The sequence below is a fragment of the Eptatretus burgeri genome, chromosome 5, assembly GCF_056783735.1.
Source record: "Eptatretus burgeri isolate ZD-2024b chromosome 5, Ebu_testis_v1, whole genome shotgun sequence".
Lineage (NCBI taxonomy): Eukaryota > Metazoa > Chordata > Myxini > Myxiniformes > Myxinidae > Eptatretus > Eptatretus burgeri.
The window spans coordinates 115,023,622-115,047,130 of NC_140965.1; the positions used below are offsets into that span (position 1 = coordinate 115,023,622).

At 42.6% G+C, this 23,509-nt stretch overlaps 1 protein-coding gene across 5 annotated transcripts in view; it reads left to right on the forward strand.

Annotated features, from left to right (window-relative positions):
* LOC147027209 (tyrosine-protein phosphatase non-receptor type 13-like) overlaps nucleotides 1-23,509 on the forward strand; it is a 284,017-nt gene that overhangs the window by 236,398 nt on the left and 24,110 nt on the right. For all 5 annotated transcript variants that reach the window (XM_085883442.1, XM_085883444.1, XM_085883445.1 and 2 more), the window contains exons 38-39: nucleotides 361-509; nucleotides 12,359-12,449. In XM_085883442.1, coding sequence (XP_085739568.1) covers nucleotides 361-509; nucleotides 12,359-12,449 — 240 coding nt within the window. The remainder of the gene's footprint in view (nucleotides 1-360; nucleotides 510-12,358; nucleotides 12,450-23,509) is intronic.

A 23,509-nucleotide genomic window follows, 5' to 3' on the forward strand; every position in this document is an offset into this window, starting at 1 on the left:
GGAAGAATGGGATGTTGTGGGATGCCAATGGCACATGCATCATTGTTTTGTGGTGCAGGAGGATTATGCTAAGGACACAGAATTGAATTCCCCCACCCCCCTCCCATTTTTTTTCAACACCCAAAACATTCCCCCTCAAATATTTTTATTGTTCTTTCTAATTTCCCTTACATGACAACTTCCCACAACATACTATGTATATGGCTTCGACATCATAGTGTACTTCACACCCTTGTTGCACCGATGCATATTAAAAAAAAATTTTTTGGACAAATTAAAGAGAGATTGTCGCGTTTTGATAACTTTGATAGCCATGGCTGAAGGAATTTACTGATCTGCTGTGGTCGGGCTGTGTGAAAGGACCTGAGGCAGTACCTGCAATGGACCTGGAATGCATACCACTTGCATGGAGCCCGCCAGACAGTTACTTCAAGGGTGAAGATCTCAGAAAGATCATCATGAGGCTGCAGGAGCATCTCCAATACTCGGCACCAAATATTGAGTTCGCGGTATGTCAGAGCATTTATTAAAGCAAAACATTTGAAGCTGCGCACAGTTCACAGATGATGTATGGCAGTCACTTTGTGGCTGGGATTGAACCTATCACTCTGTTTGTTTGCTGTTGGAATTGCAATGTCCTGATTTGTGAAAACACATCACAGGGTTGGGAGGTATTGTATATATTGATTATCTGTAGACATTTAAGCACACAGCTAATTCCTAAATGCCAACGACCACAACCATGTGTATATATATCTCGATACATTACCGCTCAAAAGTTTTAGAACACCCCCATTTTTCCATTTTTAACTGAAATTTAAGCAGTTCAATGTTTCAATGTACTCTGAAATTAAAACAGAGAGCAAATAAACAATTGTAGATAAAAAATAAATCATGGAATCGTTTTGTTGAACAAAATTTAATCGAAATTTTTGACTCATCAAAGCAGCCACCTTTTGCAGATATAACAGCTGAACATACTCGTGACATTCTTTATACAATGGAAATCAAATATTGTTCGGAAAGTTCTTCCCAACACTGTTGCAGAAGTTCCCACAAATGTGTTGCACTTGTAGGTTGCTTTGCTTTCACCCTTCTGTCCAGTTCATCCCAAACCAGCTCGATGGGGTTTAAGTCTGGAGACCGTGCTCGCCATTCCATGATTTTAAGCCTACCGTCTTGTTCTTTTCTTCAAATGTAGTTCTGACATAGCTTGGAGGTATGTTTTGGGTCGTTATCTTGCTGTAGTATGAACCCCTGACCAACGAGGCGTAGACCAGAGGGTACTGCATGGTGCTGCAAAATGCTGTGGTCGCCCTTTTGCTTCAGGGTGCCAGTCACTCTGTGCAAGTCGCCAACTCTGGATCCAGCAAAAGAGCCCCAGATCATCACGCTTCCTCCTCCATGTTTGACAGTTGGTGTCACACACTGAGGAACCATCCTTTCACCTACTCGACGGCGTACAAATACCCTGCGTGATGAATCGAATATTTCAAATTTTGATTCATCGGTCTATAAGACCTTATTCCAGTTTTCAGTAGTCCACTGGTGGTGCTTCATGGCCCAGGCAAGCCTCTTTTTCTTATTTTGCCATCTTATCAATGGCTTTCTTACTGCCACTCGACCTGTCAAACCTGCATCTTGAAGTCTTCTCTTCACAGTTGAAACTGAGACTTCCTTACTTCCACCAGTGTTAAGGCCCGGTCACACCTTGACGTTTTAGCCAACGTATGCCGATTTTTGAATTTTTTTTCTAAAATGCTGGCACACGTTGAATACGTTATGGGTAAGTTTTGATAACATTGAGAGCACGCTGGCATACGTCGTAGTACATTGCCATACGTCGTTGTACGTTGGCTTTAAACGTTGTACTTTTAGGTTGTCCTCAAATTTTTTCATGCTTGAAATTTCACGACGTATGCCGGCGTATGACTCACACGTTCCGCTACGCTGGCCACAAGTTGTAGGCACGGTCTGCGATCGTTGACAGACGTCAACACATGCTACTTGTAAGTTAATCATAAGTTGAGACACGCCGAGGTAATGTTTAGCGTACCCGAAACTTATTTCTAACCTATGATTAACGTGTTGTTGGCATGTTACGCGATCGTTGCCACACATCGACAGACGTTACTTTTAAGTTACTCATAGGCTGAAAGACATCGGTATAATGGATCGTCCTTGCGTCAGCGTCCACGGCCACGGCCAGGACACTTATTTGCAGCATTCTTCAAACCTTTCTTCGGCATGACGAGGATGTTCACACTTCGATGTCTAGCTTGGCTATGATTCCAATTGTCCATCGGCAGCGTCTATTTAAAATAGTCGAGTTTGAGCGTTTTAACACGTTCAGAAGAAACGCTTCAAATTTCCAAACCCCAGCGTCAAAAAACAAAACAAAAAAAAAAAACAAAGGCGAGTGACAGCAATTTAAATCGTTCATTGTAAACAATGAAAATAGCTGAGTGGTACCGTTTAAAAGTCATTGAGTGTAAAAAAAATCCAATTGTTGAGCGCAAGCGTCTACTTTCAATAGTGGGGTTTGAGCGATTTAGTACGTTCAATAGAAACGATTAAAATTTCCAAACCCCAGCGTCAAAAAACAAAGGCGAGTGACAGCAATTTAAATCGTTCATTGTAAACAATGAAAATAGCTGAGTGGTACCGTTTAAAAGTCGTTGAGTGTAAAAAAAATCCAATTGTTGAGCGCAAGCGTCTACTTTCAATAGTGGAGATGCAGCCATTTAAATCGTTGAGTGGCAGCCTATGAACCTACCCGTGGACACGCGGACGCAAGGACGATCCATCATAACCCACACCCTCCCCCTCACACCCACCTACTACTGCCAACATGAACAAACTACTACTAATACTAATACTAATACTAATACTGATACTGATACTGATACTGATACTGTTACTGCTGACATGGACATCGACTCAAAAAGGAACTCGAAAACACTGTTGGGTTCCCCTTTTATGAACACCATTTTTATATACCAATTCCCAAAACCGCTGGGAACACGTCTTTATATGGCAGTTGGAAGCTAGAAACACGTTAATTTATTTTTTTTTGTCGACCGGAAGACGTCATTGGAATACGTCTACATACGTCGATGTGTGTTGGGACTACGTAAAGAATTGGTTCAAAGCACGTCAAACATAAGTTAGAAATAAGTTTCGCGTAAAAAAGACATTACCGCGACATGTTTCGACTTATGAGTAGCTTATAAGTAGCCTTTGTGGACGTGTGTAAGCGTCCGCATATCGTGTGTAAAACTTATCCCCATCGCATGCGGAACGTGTGTCTTACGCCGAGTACGTCGTAAAATTTTGAACATGTTCAAAATTTCTTGACGTACTCTACTTACGACGACTTATGATAGCGTATTTAGCGTTCTACTCGTGCATACCAAACTTACCCATACCGTATTCGACGTGCCCCAACGTTTTAGACACACTTTTTGTTACGTCGGCATACGCTGGTAAGATCGCCAAGGTGTGACCACGATTTTGACCCTTCCATTTCTACGGCAGTTATGATTTGAATCGTTGTGCGTCAGCCTTTTAATAGGCTACGCCACGACATCGTCGGCGATGCGTGCAATGCGCTATGCCTGAGTTAGACTATCGTTGGGCATCGGTTGTGTAGGCCGACAACAGGTTCAGCATCCGTTGGTATAAGTTATCTATAACACAACGAAACGTTATGTGTAGTTACCAATGCGTTATACATAAGACCAAGTCGCTATGAATACGTCCGAATCTTAAAAAAAAAACATCAAAAGTTCAACGTAAGCCAGCGTTTTACATAAATTTTAACACGTTGCCATCGCTGGCTAAAACGTCAAGGTGTGACCGGGTCTTTAAGCTGTGCTTGAAGCTGCTGTCCTGTGAGCCACCTATCATGGAAGCTGTTGACTCTCAGAAACTTGTCTTCTGATTGTTGTGGCTTTGGGTCTGCCAGACCTCTTCCTGTCAGAGTGTCCTCCAGTTTCCAAGTGCCTTTTGATGGTGTAGGAAACTGCACTCACTGACACCTTGGCTTCTTTGAAATTTTTCCAAAGGAAAGACCTACACTTCTAAGGGTTATAATGATCTGTTTGTCTTCCTTTGTTAATTGTCTTTTTCTTGTCATTATGATCGCAATATACTACTTCCTGCAGTGCAATATTGTCCAAATAATGCTTCAGAGGGTGTAGCAACATGGTCTGTTCCAACACTGCTTTTAGACAGACAGAGGGTTTGTAACTAATCAACAAAAGTTGGGACACCTGTCGGAATTGTTTACATCAACTCTCAAGGCTTAATTGACTTCCATTGCTGCAGAACTGCTGCAGTTGCTAACCCATTAATTGTACCCTGAAAAGGGCCTTTTTTAACAACTCTGAAGAAAGGATGTCACGTACACATGTATTTGAATGGCACAAGAGGCTTAAGACGATCCAGGGTCTGGAAGACCTTCAATGAGCAGAACGGCAGACAACATCGAGCGTGTGAAGCAGATGGTGCTTGCCGATTGTCGACTCATTGTGCGGATGATTGCTGAGGAACTTTCCATCAACAAGGACGCTGTCTGGAGCATCATCACTGAAAATCTCGAAATGCGCCAGGTGTGCGCAAAGATGGTCCTCAAGCTGTTGTCTGAGGACCAGAAACAGCAATGAGTCACTATCTGTCAAGACATCGAGCACCTCGAGGATGATCCAGACCTGCTCGGGAGAGTCATTACTGGCGACGAATCATGGATATTCGAATACGATCCCGAGACCAAACGTCAGAGTCATCAGTGGAAAAGTCCGGCATCACCAAGACCAAAGAAAGCAAGGATGTCGAAGTCGAAGATCAAGGTGATGCTCATCGCATGTTTTGACATCAAGGGCATCATCCACTTTGAGTTTCTACCACAGGTTCAAACAGTGAATCAATACGTGCACAAGGAGATCCTTTGGCGCCTCATGAGATCAGTCCGGGACAAGAGGAGGGATCTGTGGGAGAACAACGCCTGGGTGCTCCACCATGACAATGCCCCTGCTCACAGTGCCCTGAGCATCCGACAGTTTCTGGCGGAGAGGAACGTGCCAATTCTGGAGCAACCCCCATATTCGCCAGACTTGGCCCCTTGTGATTTTCTTCCTATTCCCCAAGCTCAAGGGGGAGATCAATGGGACCCGATTTCCTAATGTGGAGGCCATCAAAAGGGCCGTGACGATGGAGCTCCGGAGGATTCCAGAAGAAGCCTTCCAGGGGTGCATCGAAGCGTGGAAGAAGAGGATGGACAAATGTGTGAGACTGGAGGGAAACTATTTTGAAGGGGACAAGCTGTGATTTCAATATGTTTTTTGGAATAAAATTTCTGTGGTCAGTCCTGTTACTTTTTGATGGACCTTCATATATATGTATATATATATATATATATATATATATATATATATATATATATATATATGTATTCTTTCATGTAAAGAAAAAAAAACTTGAGCGAAAGCATCAATTTCAATCGAGGATCGGTACTTTGATTGTGTAAAATGAACCAAGGTAGCAATTTGAACCATTTTTAACCCCCGCCATCGAAGATTGATGGAGGTTACTGTTTTCACCTCTTTCTGTTTGTTACTTACGAAATCTAAAGATTTCGTAAGTATATTGATCACTTCCATTTCTGTTTGTTTGTTTGTTTGTGTGTTTGTGTGTTTGTTTGTGTGTTTGTTTGTTTGTTTGTAGGCACGATAACTCGAGAACGGAAGAAGCTACCAATGTCAAATTACACCACGTGATTCAGGAGGGTGATGGCTAGCGCTGATTAGATTTTGGTCAAAATCGGTCAAAGGTCAAGGTCACAGTGAGGTCAAACATAATTCCGTAAATTCATGTGGAGAAATGGAGTATTTTTTTCTTCGCTCGACGTTACGAGTTCGTTTTAACTTCGATTTTAATTTTGTCTTCGGTTTTTGTAATCGCTTAGGACGCTTAAAACTCGGTTGTCGAAATTCTGGTAAAAATCGGATGTTTTGGAGACGTTTTAAGATTGTATAAAAAATATTTCACTCGACGCGTCACGGGTCATCACGTGATGCAGCGCGCTCGAGCAGACGCGTCGTTGACCCACGTAAAGGTTTTGCGTGTGCGCGCTGACGGTGTTTTCGATAAAGATGGTGTTTAAAAGTCATTTTTAATCCCAATAAAGGTTTTCGTTGCATGCCTGACTTGCTGAGCCGTCATATTATGTTGGATGGCCGAATATTACGGTTTTGTGACTTTGATAAAATAATATAAACTAATTGCGTGGAGAAATGGAGATTTTGGCTTCGGTCGACGTTACGATTTTTGATGGTTTGGTACAGAATCATCGTAGAATCTTCTGGTTTGTGTTGCTACCTTCTCTAGAGACAGCTTTTATTAGACAAGATCAGAGGTCAAGTTGACGATTTCGTAAGTACCAGTCTATGACTGCTTGTTTGTTTGTTTGTTTGTTTGTGAACAGTATTATGGAAAAACTCCTCGACGGATTTTGACGAAACTTGGTGGGGTGTTAGGTCTGGTCCAAGGATCATGGCATTAGATTTTGGACTTGGTCCAACATCCAATATGGCCGCTATGGTGGCCAATTTGAAAAAATATATTTTTTTTTTTTTTGCATTTCTACACGTTTTAAGTGATTTCCCACCCCCCACCCCCCAAAAAAAAATTGTTCGAGAAAAATAAATTTTTGCAACTTTTTTTTCAACAAAATTTCGATTTTTTTTTTTTTGCATTTCTACATGTTATAAGTGATTTCCAACAAAAAAACATGCCAAAATTATAATTGCGGCTGATTTTGGAACTTCAGGTGGATATACCCACGTAAAATCAATTTCTGTCTCAAGGAATCTATTTATGACGAATGAATTGAATATGTAAAAGTTAAAAGTAAAAGGGAAAGTTGCAAACTATAACTCTGTGAGCACTATTGACGTCAAATTGAATGAATAGGATATCAGGTTCACTTGAGTGACCTTGCAGTATTGGCGGCAGAGGTTTTGCACTCTACCGAGTGCTCCCCCTCTTGTTATATTTGAAACTACTCCATACATTCTATATAATAGGCTATGATGCAATGTGTACCCCCTTCCTCACCCCCTCAAAACACAGAAATGCTCCTCGGAGAGAAGAATTTATGAAGTAAAATTTGCTTCAAATTAATCCAAACCTATGGGAGAATTATCACAATAAAACCAAAGTGGCACACAAGAGATTGCATTTTCATGCATATAAAGTGCAGATATCGTGCAACCTTTAGAACCAAGAACTTCCCTTGTTGATGGATTGGACATGGTGGGGGCAGTCCCCTGGCAGTTCTCTGGTCTCCGTGGTCTCCCGATGTGATGCCTTCAGACTTCTTATTGTGGGGGTATGTCAGGCATTGTTTTCCAAACCCCTGTTGCTGACTTTGAAACAATTTGCACTCGGATAACCAATTTCATCAGCAGTGTGATGAGGGATATGTTGGTCAACATGTGAATTGAAGTGAATTATCGTTGGATGTGCTTCGTGAGAACTCAGGGTGTGCATGTTGAGGTGTACTGAAGAACACAATAAACTTTATGGATCATCCAACGAAATGCAAAAAAACGCTTCATTATGTCTCTTTTTCCTGGGTTGTAAAAAATAATAAATAAATAAAAACCAGAACAAGACCTTGTGGACAGCCTCTACTTTGATCATAAGCCTCAAATTATCTTCATACGAGGGCCAGTCAATAAGTAACCTTAAAATGTTTTTCACAAATTGTTTATTGCATGTACATGTGTCACAACTGTGTTATTTTGCAACACGATCTCCATTGCGTTCAATGCAATTTTTTCCAGCACTTTACGAACGCTGGCTTCCCCTCTTGAAAAAAATATTTTGGCTGCTTGTGCCGGCATTCATCGTGCATCGCCTCTTGGACCTCTTCGTCGGGTCGGGAAGTGGTTCTGCCAAGCACCTCTTTAAGTGGCCCAAAGATGTGATAATCTGAAGGGTCGAGGTGTTGCGAGTAGGGTGGATGGGGAAGACACGCAAAATGCATGTCCTCGATTGTTGCAGCTGTAGCGCAGGCAGTATTGGGTTGAGCATTGTCATTCTGTAGCAAAACACAGGTAGTGGGTAGTCCATGACGTTTTGATCTGATTGCAGGTTCCAGATGGTTTTTAAGGAGGTCGCAGTGTGATGTACTGGTGACTGTGGTCCCTTTGGCCATGTAATACTCTACAAGTGGGCCTGGGCTATCCCAGAAGAGTGTCAGCATCACTTTTCCAGCAGATGGATGTGTGCGGAATTACTTGGGCTTCGGTGAACTTGAATGGCACCACTCTTTGCTGGCCCTCTTTGTTTCTGCCTGAAAGTGATGGACCCAGCTTTCAACCCCAGTCACTAGTCGTTGTAAGAAATTGTCGCTTTCTGTTTCGTAATGTCGCACAAGTTCTTCACATGTGTCCACTTGCTGTTCTTTCAGTTCGGGTGTGTTGTCAAGGCACCCACCTTGTAGACACTCTGCGGAACCCCAACACATTGTGAATGATATCGTGTGCTGAACCATGGCTAATGTTCAATTCGCAGACCACTTCATCCAGCGTAATGCGACGGATTTCCCTTAGCACACGCTCAACTACTGCAACCATTTCTGGTGTGTCACTGTGTGAGGCTGACCCGAGCGAGCAGCGTCTGCCACACTGGATACTCCCTTTTCAAACTTTCTGTCCCAGTCATACACCTACTGCAGCGATAAACATGCATCACCATATTGCATTTTCATTCTGCGATGGATTTCACTGGGATTCACTCCCTCACTTCACAAGAAATGGATGACAGAACGTTGCTCCTCCGTAGTGCATGTTTCTAAGGGAGCCACCATCTTGAAATTGCTCTACTGACGTCGTACACTCAATGCTGCCAGATCTAAAACAGGCTAAACATGACTCTTACCCAATAATATAACATGTGTCATCGAAAACTACACACATTACATTCTCGAATTTATATCACAATTTCAAGTTTACTTATTGACTGGCCCTCGTATAATCCATGGTAAATTTCCCCAATCTAATTTTTTGAATAAATCAATGTGGTTTATCTTTCTCGGGCAAACCACATTTCAACGTCAGTCTCCAAAGCCAGCCACAGAATGGACATCTTCTGTCATACAAAGTCCTTCCTTGGCACACCTGCACTCTTATCTACCTACAAGGCCTTGAGCTGCAGCTTGATGGAGTACTGATCTCCCCTCTGGGCTGGCTCCCCGCCTCACATCTATTGCTCAGCTCGACGCTGTGGAAACCAAAGCCTTGAAGACTATTGGAAACTCCCGTGATGAAGCTGAGTCAATGGGCCGATCACTTTTCCACAGACAGGTTTTCTACCACCTCCTTTATAGTCTTGCACCCTCTGCTCTTTCTGTGTTTTGTCCCCCCCCCTCCAGGTTTTAGTGGGGCTCATACGGTCCACCCTAATTTCCCTTCTGATCAAACTAGCTAAATCCAGGATCATTGCTCACCTCCACTCATTCGTTCCTCTTTTTCCCCACCTGTGCAATCAACTTCCACATCCTCTTCAATATCGTTCTTCCCTCCATGTCTTTAAGACACCTGTTCACCACCATTTCAGTTCATCCCCAATCCAAAACCATTATATTTCCTACCTTTGCTCAACCCCCCCCCCACCAACCTCAATTATTCCTCCTACAATTTTCCCTCCTGAGAGTTTCCTTCTGTACCCATCTTGTCCACCCTCTGCATCCCCTCCTGCCCCCCATTCCTCCCCACACTCATTGTTTATCCAAATCTGCCTCTATCTTGGCTTTCAACGCTGCTGTTGGTGTTTCTCACCTCTCTCAACTATTCCTTTGTCCTGTTGTGTCCTGTTCCATGAAGTACACAGTAACCCTCAAATATTGCGGGTTTCGACCAATTGCGGGCATCCTATTGTGTTCCAATTTTGTTCTCGCAGAATTTCATTTCCACCAATCGTGGGTTTTCAGCTGTAACGAGTCATCGTTTGTGTCCCTTTGCGTGTACGATTACCTCCCATTACGAGCCTTGTGGTGTTTCTCGTGCACCATTTTTAATGAGCCCAAACGTAAAGCGATGGACAAAGCTTGTTGTGCCAAAGGGCAGCGAAAGGTTATAATGTGCAAAAAGATTAAGTTGTCAGATCGGTTGGCTCGAGGAGAAAATGCGGTGGCATCTGTACGGTCCGCCGTTGCGGGGTCAATGGTTGTGGGCTTAACCTCCCCCATTGTACTCTTCCTCATTCCCAAACCGTCATTATCCTTCAAACCTCATTCCCAAGCCCTTATTATCCAACTCCTTATTCGAACCTCATTACCAAACCCTCAATTTCTGATACCCGGACTCGAATCTCCGTTCTAATGCTTCATTCTCAAACGCACATTCTCAACCGGAGCTCATGAAACAAATTGAGGTGCCGTAGAAGGTTTTTTTTTTTAACACCGACGAGACAGGATTATTTTGGAAGACAATTCCGTGCCTCGCAGCTTCCTGTCCAAGCAGGGAAGATCAGGGTTCAAGGTAATTGGTGGTTAAGGATCGAGTTACTGCGACCCTTCTCCATTGTGGCAATGCTGCAGGCATCTTCATCGTAAAGCTAATGTTGCTTTTCCAATCGCCTTCCCCGCTCACCCTTATCCCATTCCACCACCCCCCCACAACATCATCATCCCAAGCTAAGTCTTGTGGTTTCTATTTGAGGCAGAGTACAGTGAATCGTTGCTTAAAAATAAATAAATAAATGATATACTTCACTGATTAATGAATTCAAAGGGGGGAGAGGGATGACTGTTGCCTGCTTTGCTCATCATGTGATGCCAGTCCATGCACAGTCGGGCACTGGGGTCACATATGGACAAAGCAAGCAAGAGAATGAACGAACAGGAAGAGAGGAGGGGAGGATGCGCATTAACTTGCAAGAAGAGTGTGGATTTTGAGCCTTTAACCAGGAAAAGTTTACCGGACGTATCTGTGCATCCTGGAGTAGCTCGGGAAGGGTGGAGGGCTGAGAGTGCAGAGGATCCTAAATCGGAGGATTGTGGAGTATAAACAGCTCAGAAAGCCACCAATTTGTCTGTGATGTAACAGCAACGATATCATGTTTCTGCTTCATTGCATGGGAGGTAAATAATGTTGAGAGCTTTATATTCTCCAGAATTCAGGAGGGACGGATGTGCTGCTGGGCCACAGTATGTAAGAGAGGGCAGTAATCCATTGCTCTGTGAACAGAGACCTTGCAGGCTGTGAGTAGTTAAGATATGCAAACCAAAGTTGGCAGAAGTATAGCATGTGAAACACAGGTGAACAGATTTAATTTGGAGTTTAACAGGTTAAAGGTGAAATGTCATGTGCCTTTTGAAAATCATTTTGCAACTATCACTTGAGTTAGAAGCATCTCATATTCTAATGACGAGTTTCCTTAAACAAGGAACTTTGACGCAAGAGGAGTCCATTAGGCCCATCAGAGCCTGTGCTATTATTACCAACATGTGGCCTGTTTGTCCATGCTCTTTTTCAAATGTCCATGTCTTTTCCATGTCCTTTTCCTTTTCCATGTCCTCTTTTTTTTTGTCCATGTCCTTTTCAAATGCTGAGCACCAACTAAGGGATCAGCACGTGCCATTTTAATGTCTTTGGTACGACTCGGCCAGGGTTCGAACCGACGACCTAGATGCAGAAGGACACAAGAAATATTACGCCATCAAGTCTGGTGTTATCTCTCTTGCGCACTCTCTCACGTGACCTTTAATTGAGATCAAACATAATGGTGGATTAACATCGAACGTGGTTGGAACCACAACCATCGATGCATTCTCATCAAATTTTATTCTGTAGTTCATGGAATGACTCGAAACGATGGAGGTTACGGAGTGCGGAGAATTCAAATGATAGCCACTCGTTGTCTGTGCAAGTGGGGGAAATCAGAAAGTCAGGTCCTGTATTAATGTCCTCAAGGAAACTCATGACAGGCTGTAAAATGCAAGCTCTGAAAAGGCAGCGCAACTCAAACATCCCGATAACAGTCTAACTCTCACAGAATGTTAAAGTAGTACGAGTCTCCTTCCCCCCTCCTTTGCCCCCCACTCCCCTATTTTAATCTGGGATTGATTTCATCTCACAAGGTGGTTTCATTTTCTCTCCACTCGATACAAGAAATCAAAATGTTTTTCCTTTCAATTATCCTTAAAGACAAAGTGAAAGTAAACAGAGACCTTGAATAGCAAATGACAAAGAAAAAGTTTTTGTTTGCAGAGTATTGTTTCTTGCATATCAAGGTCGTCGGTCGTATCTTGGTTTATTGCTATTCAAACAAGGTGTTGTCATTTCCATAGGTAATTAAAAACTTACTTGTGGACGAGAGCTGTGATGTGGCTTCTGCACCTGAGAATCTCCAGCGGAACCGTTTCCAGGGTGTTCTCCCATGTGAGTACACTTTCCTGCTCCTGTCGTATGCTGCATCACATCTCTCAGTTTCATAATTGTGAGCTTATCAAGAGGTTTGATTTGTTATTTGAAAATATATTTCAGGTTAAATAGGCATGTAGTTTTATTTTCCTTTTTTTGGAAGAAAAGTGTGGAGTGGGGAGTTGGGGGTGGGGGTAGGGTGGGAGGAATTTATTATTATTATTACCTCCGACACCGAAGGTGAAGGAGGTTATGTTTTCATCCCTGTTTATCTGTTTGATTGTGAGCAGGATATCTCAAAAAGTTGTTGACGGATTCGGACAAAATCCAATGGACGTATTGTGTGCGTGATCAGGATGAACTGATTCGACTTTGCTGGAGATCTTGAACCGGATACGAGAATTTTTAAAGACATTCTTCACAATTTAGAGATAGGGCCAAAAACGATATACAGCATGATGCATGATGTCTCAAAAAGTTTTGGACGGACTTTGACGGAACTCGGTGGACAGGTTGGGCATGCTACGAGGAAGAATTGATTCAATTTTGGTGAAGGTCCGAATCCGGATCCAGATAAAAGAATTCCTTTAATTTTTAAAGTGATTCTTCACCATTGAGAGATAAGGTCAAGCTGGTACTCATTTTGCCAGCCCCGGAAGGATGACGAGCTGAGTCAACCCACCTGACGTTACTTAACGACACGACAGGGGCTCAAAGTCAACACCCTAAGATCTCCCTCGTATTGTCATGCCTTGATGTTAATGGTTTGGGTTTCCATTACCTGCTCCTTGGCCCGAAAGCAGTGACCTGCGAATTGAACCCTACGTTCGCTAGTTGTGTCAGAGATCAGTGGGTGGTTGTCATAAATATCACTAAATGTGAAATGATTCCTCCAATATATATATACATATATATATATATATATATATATATATATATATATATATATATATATATTTAAATACTACCTTAACGATTCAGCTAACACTAGGCTTGGGGTATGAATTGATATAGGGATATGCATTATGAAGTAATTTTAATTTAATTCAGTGTAATAAGTGCTAATGCAAACAGCATTTGTTGTAATTAACACTTTTCTCTTTCTGTTGATCAATTTCCTGTGTGGCCTCCAGTTTCCGCTTCGTTAGCTCAGGTCATGTAGATTGAGCAAGTGATGACAGCATTAAGCTGAAACTTCCTCAATCGTGCACAATTGAGAGTTCAATGTCCCTGGTATTGTCACTCATCCAGTGGTTTGTTTATATTCTTCCGATTTATTTGTACATCCAAACATTTATCGTCCATAGCTGTCCATATCACGTACAAACAAATGTAAAAGGCAGTACATGAGATTTGTCATTGTAATACGAGCGAACTTCATGGTACCAATGCCAACCTCTTGAGTTATGATGTTGGAAGGATCAGTGTTTGTCGGCGTCGTCGTCATCAACATCATCGTCTTGCGGCCGTGCCCTCGACGGACTTCACAACCCTCTTCCCCAGACATATCTGGCAGCCATCACCGTAGGAACATTGCTGGCCTGAATACTTGTGTCTCTGACAATAATGTCAGGGGAGAACAATGTCCTCCCATGCTTCGATGTTAATGGTTTGGGTTTCCAAAGGCTGAGGGATGAAATCACCTGCTCCTTGGCCTGAAAGCAGTGACCTGCTATTTGAACCCTTCGTTTGCTAGTTGTCTCTGAGATCAGTGGGTGGTTATAATAAATATCATTAGACATACCATGATTCCTCCACGATATGTTTTTAACACGCCGAAGGAGGTTAGTGCATGTTGCATCAAGATGCTTTTGCATTTTTGCACGATTAAAGGGTCCACCTTTCAGAGCCATACACAAGTATACTTTCAACTGTGTAAGAGGTGTAAGTTTAACTTCTGTGGCAAGTTTGATCGCCAAGTTTAGTTTAATTTGTTGCAGGCTGTCCAGGCTATCCCTTTCCTGATCTAGATATCTTTTCCCAAGTCCATTATGCATGAACCCAGGTATTTAAGTCAGTGACGGGTTTGATGTTCATACCAGATTCAGATCGGATGGTTGGAGACTGAGAGTGTGTTGATTGTGTTTATAATAGGCCTAATATGTATAAAATAAAGTTGCTGGTGCAACAAAGTTAATGTATGACCTCTTGCATGCTCCCCATCCCTGACCCTTGTCCCATTCCGAAGTGCAGGGAGTAGATATCAGGGACTCATTGACTTCAATCATTGCCATGGAATGATTTCCCCATTGTAATGCACAAGTTGACCTCCTATAGGGCCGATTGGACTTTGAAGTGGATTTTAGGGCATAGGATGAAGTGCCATAGCCTGGCCAACATGTGGGTTTGGCTCTCAGTGCTCATTGTGCATGGACATTGATCTTTGGCATTGGGAAGGGATCATAAAGAGAAATGGCAGAGAGCCTGGTTTGGGAATATACAGCTCTTTGGTGTTTGTGTACCTCCACTTTGGTTCGCTGATGTGCTCTGAGCTGTCTCGGGTCATTCTTTTAATGTACGCATTGCTTTATGTGATGGCAATGCCACCCCAGACTCCTATCAGGATAAGTTTGTCGTTAAAATGGGACTCAAGTCAAAGTGTGTGTTGAAACCTATTTCTCCACCAACTGTAAAATGCAGCAATCCTGACCAAGCTGGGCCATTGAGAGTGAAGAAAATAACATTGGACACACAGTTACCTGAGGGTAGTGACTGTTTACAACCAATGCCTTAGGTGTGTGTGTGTGTGTGTGTGTGTGTGTGTGTGTGTGTGTGTGTGTGTGTGTGTGTATGTGTGTGTGTGTGTGTGTGTGTGTGTGTGTGTGTATGTGTGTGTGTGTGCACGCACACGCACACCCGCTTGTGTCATCCGTGCACCCGCACATGTCACGTGTGGGTGTGTATCGTCACTGATTCTTAGCTATGACTTAGGCCTAGGTCACATTTGCCACGGCGGCCGTGGGGTCTCCAAAATCTACGGCCACTAGCAATTATACGGCGGCCGCAGTATTTCCACGGTCACACAATGTAGCAGTCGCATATGTTTTTATCTTTCGGGGAGCCGCATGGCATATTCATAAATTGTGGAGACCGAAAACGTGGGGTTGCCGTACGGTCTTTGATTTGATGTCGCACGGTGACGTTAGGGCATTCCTGCGGCGGCCATAGAATTTTCAAGGCAGACGCAAGGTGCCCGCAAGGCGACCGCAAGGCGACCGCAAGGCGGTCGCAGGGGGGCCCTAAGGCGAACGTGCGGCCAGACGGACGGTAACGAATGGGTTAATTTTTTTTTCGGCTTGTCGAATTGCTACGGCGAACGTAGAAATGAAAAAAGTTATAACTCCGCGTTATAATTGCACGGCGACCCTATGGCCTGTAAAATATAACCATACGGCATTGGGCCACCCTGAGGCCACCGCAGAAACTCTGTGACCGCCGCACGTTTCTGTCAATTCAGAGGGCGTACAGCTGCCGTATCCTCACCGTAGAGCAAATGTGACTTTGGCCTTAATGCCATGTTGTTGTTTAGTGTGAAGCCTGTGGCTGCCGGTTGCGTCATTCCTAGAAGTGCAGCTGTGCCACTGATGCAGTGTCCCTGTTACCAGTAAGCTGGTACTCATTTTACCGACCTTGGAAGGATGACGGTCTGAGTCAAGCCCCCTGGTGTCATTTCAATTGCACGACAAGGACACAAACTCAAGACCCTACGACAGTGGTCTCCAACCTTTTTAAAACAAGATCACTTTTCAAATTGAAATGCATCTCAAGATCTATCCTTAAAAATTCTACTTCACCAAAACCTGTAAAAAAAAAGTACACCATTCATAATGCTCACCTATTCTCAGTGTGACACCTGTGCTTGTACACTATTTGTGAGTGCTTTGAAGTCTGGGTCTTAGTTTGAAATGGCCAGCGTCGTACAGTCCATCAGATGGGCATCTGTGAGACGAGTGCGACACTTGGACTTGGTGATTTTCATCTGGGAAAAAGTCCATCTCACAGAGGTATGTGGAACCAAAGTAGGCCTTCACCTGGAGTGCACAGGATGTCAGAAGAGGGCCCTTCTCTCTGTTCACAAGTCCACAAAAGTCTTTGGCCCTTGACAGAGCTTTCAGCTCTTTGTCATTTTGCTTGGTGATCATCTCCATTTGAAGTCCGCTGCTTTGTTCAAACACCTGCTGAAATTTTGCCATCAGTACTCCAATTTCCACTTGAAGAAAAGGATTTGAGACGAACATCATGGTTTGTTCCATCGTGTCGACCTCCTCAAATTGTCTGTTGAATTCCTTTTCCGATCTGTTCAGGTGGACACAGAATTTTTTTTTTTTCGATAGAACCCCTTTCTCTTTGACATTTTGTAGGATTTTCTTCAGATTTGGGAAGTGCTCGGTCATGTTGTTCTTTAACTGAGAGGACCACAGGCCCAGTTTCAATTTGAATGCATTCACTGCACTCATCATGTGTGACGAGTGTCTGTCCCACCCCTGCAGTTTGCGATTCAGCTCGTTCAATTTTTCCGTAATGTCTGTAAGAAACCACAAGTCGAGCAACCACGCATTATCTGACAGGTATTTCCTGACATCTCATTTCCTGAATTAAGAAAGGTGACAATTTCAGGAATCAAATCTAAAAATCTCTGGAGGACTTTTCCTCGACTGAACCATCTCACGTCTGCATGAAGGATTAGCTCACCATAGGTGGCATCAAGCTCATTGAGTAACGATTTGAACGACCGATGTTGCAGAGCTCTTGCACGAATTGAGTTGACGATCTTGACAACAACTGTCGTTACATGAGAAAAGTCAATGACGTTGCTCGCTAGCACTTGGTGGTGAACAACAGAGTTGTAATTGACAAAGGAGGGGAATTCAGGATTATTTATGCAAAGTGCAATCAAGCCTCCTGCATTGACACCCAGCATTACTGGTGCACCATCGGTTGCGATTGAATCCATTTTCGTGATCGGAATGCTTTTCACAGTCACATACCTTTTTGAATCCGTCGTGTACATCCTCGCCTCTTGTCCTCTCTTTGAGTGGCCAAAGAGTGAGAAAGTCCTCCTTTTTTGTTGTTTTTGTTGGCACGGCATTCAAAGACGGCACGGCATGGCACGGCAGTAGCATAGCACGACGTCTCAAAAAGTTATGGTAAGATTCAAAGCCGCAGTGAGAAACATTCACAGTCTGATGAGTCAATGTATTTGCTGATACCTGTCCTCGGAAAACGAATCCACCCTTCTGGCGGCTGTCGAGGTGCCAGTCGGCATGCTCTTGATGGCTGTCGTAATTTCATCTTCTGATGTAAAAAGACCCCTCCATGCTAGACTTGCCTTTAGCCGCAGGTTTCGAAAAGAATGACTGTCGAGCTTTCAAAATTCCCTTTAACCCGCCAACTTTCTTTGCCCAAATAACGCTGTTTAAAGGATAAATTTTCTTGAAATTTTGCATGCATTGTCTTGTGATGCCGTTCCAAATGACCTCTTTTGCTCAAGACTACACTCTGGTAACAAATGAGACGGATTCTCTTGTCTTTGATATTCATAAAATAAATTCATTTTCCCATTCCTGATGGAAATTGAAAGTTTTTTTTCCTCTTCTTGGATGGCCCTGGCTCCTTTTCTTATTAAAAATTTTTTTTTAAGATCGACTGTTCCAAGACTCTGGGATTGACCTGTCCATCACGATTGACTAGTGGGAGACCACTACCCTACGATCGTAAGCCCGCCATCCTCACCGTGAAGCCAACACAAGGCTTATTCAATGCCATGTTTAAGTCAGATAACTCGAGGCGTGTTTATGCAGGTTTGAATTTTGATTAACAATTCAACACCAAAAATTGGCACAAATTAATTTCTAATTACTTTAACAACTAATCAATGCCTGGATGAAACTTGCAATGATATAGCATCAATGTATTGTAGATAGTAATTAAATTAGCAGTGTGTATTGCAAGTTCTTGTAACCCTTCAGCTTCAGACGAAATTCGCGATGAATGAGATTTCCCTCTAATAGGCGATTTGCTATGAATGAGAATCACTTTAAGCTGAGTTCTGACAAAACCATCCGATTGGTAATTGATATTTTACTGCCTCTTTCTACTCCAATCCATTCCTCTTCACTCTTGTATTCACCGTTGCATATTCAAGTTATACTCGTGCAACATCATGCTCTGACAGCATTGTTCAGCATGTTCTAATATCTTAGAGAAAGAGACAACGTGTTGAAATTTCTTTTAAAAACCTCTGATTGCATTTTCATCACCGAGTACCATTAAACCTTCAAATATTGCGGGTTTGAATATCGTGGGTTTCAACCAATCACGGGCAACCTACTGTGTTCCGATTTAGTTACTGCAGCATTTCATTTCGGCCAATCGTGGTTTTTGAGCCGAGATGAGTCATTGTTTACGTCTGCATGTACGACTGCCTCCCATTTCGAGCCTTTTGTTGGTGCACCGTCAACAAATGAAACGTAAAACGATGGGAAAAATTAGTTGTCACAAAAGGCAGATTAAGGTTATCATGTTGGGCCAAAAGATGGAGTTGTTCGATCGGTTGGCTGGAGGTGAAAGTGCGGCACCTGCAGGACGTCATTTCGCAATGAATCGACTGTGTGGTGTATCTGTGAAAATGAGTCAAATATCCATGCAAGTGTTGCTGTCAGCGCTCCCAAAGCGCAAAAGTGCCATTCCAGTCCCGTGATCTTTGTGTTGAAAGGATGGAAAAAGCGCTTAATGTTTGGATCGAGGACCAAACACAGAAAATAGTGCCTTGAGTGGAACGGTGATAGGGGAGAAATTATTGCAGATTTAACAACGTTTCCACGAAGGACCCAGGACCGAAGGCTCAAGTTCAAACATGGCTACCCACAAGTTCTACACCAGCACGGGCTGGTTTGAGAAGTTCAAAATATGAGTCGGCTTCCATAATGTCGTAATGTCAAATTAGTTGGACGAAGCAGCATCGGCGGATCGTGATTCTGTGAAAAACTACCCACAACAGCTCATGGAACTAATCGAGGCGAAGGGGTTTATGCTGGAGAAGGTTTTTTAACGCTGATGGGATGGGATTATTCTGGAAGAGAATGCCATGTCGTAGTGTCATACCTACTTGTTCAAGCAGGAGAGATCTGCTTCAAGGTTCAAGGTAAGTGGTTAAGGATCGTCATACCCTTCTCCTATGTGGCAATGCTGCAGGTGACTTTGTCGTAAAGCTAAAGTTGCTTCTTTGATCGCTAAATCCTTTTCCCCGCTCCCCCTTCCCCACTCCCCGCTCCAACAGCATCATCATCATCCTGAGCTAAGTCTTGTGTTTTCTATTTATGGCAGAGTGCAGTACGCAATGTTCTTACCCTCCAAAATATTCAACCACCAATTATTTTTGAGGTCAACTTAGACCAAAAGGTCAACATAGGCCCAAGGTCAACAACTAAGGTGGTATTTCTAAAATCCTCAATTTTCATTAAATTGATTTGAAATTTGAAGAGGGTATATATTTCATGTCAATGAATTCAACGAGCCAATTATTTTGGAGGTCCACACTGGCCAAAAGGTCAACATAGGCCAAAATTGTCAGTTTTCATCTGATTCACTTGAAATTTGAAGAGGAGTTGAATGTTTGGTCATTTAATTCAACCAGCAATTATTTTTGAGGTCAAATTTGTTTTATGAATTTTGCAAGTGTTGTGCTCAGCACGATGTCTTCTTCTTGGTTGTTTGTGTGTCTGTGTGCACGTCGGATATGAGAATTTTAAAAGTGATTCTTCACCTTTGAGTGATAGGGCCAAAAACTATATACTGTCAGACCCCGCTATTCACAGATTCGCTCTTCGAAGTTTACATAATGTGATCTGCTTCGACATTCTTGGTCCTGTGCTTCGCGTATTCACTTTTTTCACGTTTTGCAAATGCTCGCTGTTCTTCATGGCCATATTCGCAGTTTTCGCATTTTTGGCGGGCATATTCTTTTTTTCTTTTTTTGCGGGCATATTCATGGTTTTGAATGGGATTTTTGATTCTTCCTCATGAATCACGAACCGCCGAGAACCTATCCCCCTCGTTTTTCACTGAAGCAATGTCCCGACATTCGGGGCATTTTACTGGAATGTATACCCTGTGAATAGCGGGGTACAGTAGCATAGCACGATGTCTCAAAAAGTTATGGTCAGATTCAGACGAAACTTGGTGGACATGTTGGGTATGTGACAAGGAAGAATTGATTACATCTTGTTGAAGATCTAAATCTGGATCCAGATCCGATAATTTTTTTTGATTCTTTACCATTGAGAGATGTGGCCAAAAACGATATTGCATGATATCTCAAATGTTGTGGATGAGTTATGTCAAAACGTGGTGGATGAGTTGGTTCGGTGACAAGAACAAGCCAATTCAAGCTTGGTTCAGGTCCGAATCTAGATTGACCGATCAGTGGGACACAAAATGTAAACTAATCAGCATAGCGAAGGTATGCGCTCCACAGTGTTCCCTTCAAGTTTTATACTGAATTTATTTTATTTACATTTTTATTTCAATGTTGACATGCTTTACATATATATATATATATATATATATATATATATATATATATATATATATATATATATATATATATATATATATGTATATGTAGACATATATATTACATGTTTATTTCTGGCTGCCACCCACCTTCCTCTATATTTTCTTGAAGCCCAGGAACCAAACCTCCCTTTTCCCATCGGCCCTTTGTTTTAACGATGCGGCATTTTCTTGGAATGGAACCCCCGCGATATTTGATTGTTTACTCGTCTTAGCAAACTGAGGGTAAGTGATGTACACTACAGCCCCGTTGGTTTATGGGTTGGGAAAATTGGCAGACTTTCTGCCTGAATGAAAATGATTATTTTTCTTTCGTTTCAACAAATTAGGAAACAACGAAGGCCTTAGTTATTTTATAACTTGGTTTACGAATCCGCCGACAGTATATTTGCCGAAATGAAATATAAATATAAAACACATTTTTAGCCTTTTATATTTATACAGTTTCCGCCGAAGGTGCAAAAGTTTCAAAACCCTCAATGTAAACGTCGACATTTATTTTCAAAATATAATTTCGTACGCGCACCAGAATGCCGAGTCACCTTTAATCAAACTGTGTAGTCGACTTCGGTCATGGCGTCTGAGCAGTGGCCAGCGTGCTTCAGATTGACTGTGGTTTCTGGGACAAAAGTGATCGTTAAGAAGTATGTCAGCGGTATAAATTTGAGTGACTGTATTGGTGATTTAATCACGCAACATCTTGACGACGAATATTCTGGCCGAACGATTGCATCAATTCAGTGCAGCAGCAGGGATGATTCGCAGGCTACTCTTGATCGTGCCGATTTTGTTTCCAGCGAAAGTTGTACACCGCTGTTCGTATTGAAAGATTTCGGTGCCAAGTACGTCAAAGTTTCCCTGCGAGATTCTGATATTCAGCCTTTAACTGACCAGAAATCAGCCTTTGATGTGCTCATGGGGATGGGGAGACGGTACGATCAGATGCCAACTGAAAAGTAAGAGCTGGTTATGGCTCTGATTGACCATTTTTAGCGTGTTGACTCCGAGTAAACACCTTTTTTTAATCATATCCAGCACTATGCACTGGTGTGCACGCACACATCTACGACTTGGACAGTAATTTTCTCAGCATTGTTTCCATTTGTTTGATGATCCAACAGGTTCCTATAAGAAAAACATGCCAGACTATATTGTAAAAACAAGTTTTAATCCTTTATTGTTTTTCACATCTGATGATACAGTGAACATGGGCATCCTGCATTTGAATGGTCTTCCATCTTCAATGTTGTCTTAGATCCTCCTGGTCCGGGATTTATATTTATTTTCCCCCCACCTACCCGTGTCTTTTCCATGGAACATCCGAAAAAAAAAATCATAAAAATATTTAATTTCTAAAAATTGAAATTATATTTATATTTATATTTCGACCTACCGACCCTACATTTTAGCTGAAGAACTGCGTAAACCAAGTTATAAAATAACTAATGCCTTAATTATTTTTTAGATGCTTCAAGATCATGTCAAACAATAAAGAAGGCAAATTTGCAAGGATTAGTACTATATTTGCTGTTTTTGTCCTGACATTCTGTAATTGTTAGTTTGTCTGTCTGCATTGACTGTTATATCATGGAACACAATTCTCTATCCTCATTTGAGATCTCCCACAGCTTCCTGACCTCCTGATATGCTTGTGGAACTCTCCTCGTTTTCTGATTTTATGTTGTACTTTGTAGATACTGGTACGTGCCCATACGTGCGTGGCTGCACATGCAAAAAAAATAAACTTTCAAACCGCGAGCCAGAAACAACAACCACACAGGCCGTTCCTTCGCTCTCGCGTGCCCGTAAGTGCGTGGCCATACGTGCAAACCAAAAAAAAACAAAGAAAAACTTTCAAACAACCACACAGGCCGTTCCTTCGCTCTCGTAAACGACGACTGGATTGGAACATTGTGTTTATCTATAAATGTGCATAAAAAAACCGAGAAATTATTTGGATACATTAAGTGATCACTATCCAGAAGTGGTGCGTGCCCGTATAGAATGTTCACAAGCATTCCACGAATTATCGCTTTCATTGAAGTAACAACTGCTGTGATACTTACACACACAGAGTTAATTAAAATCCAAATTAAAATCAAGTTTACCTCCCTGTCTTTGCTTGCCATGACATTCGCTGCCATTGACCATTGCCACTCCGACCCCATGGTAACTAAGGCACCGATCCCCATCCTAACCAGCACGGCACGTGACGTCATCGTCGGCCGGCCGCGCACCGGCCTACGCAACCACGCCTATGCAGCCACGCCTATGCAGAAACGTGTCTTGTCATTGGTTTGATAAATAAATGGCTGTAACTTGGGTAGCACTTGTCCGATTAATATGAAACCTTGAAAAGGCACATCCTCAGGTCCCCAGCAACATAGCTGGCAAGTTTCAGTTAGATCGGACCACTGGTTGTCGAGAAACAGCGGTCTCACTCACACACACACACACACACACACACACACACACACACACACACACACACACACACACACACA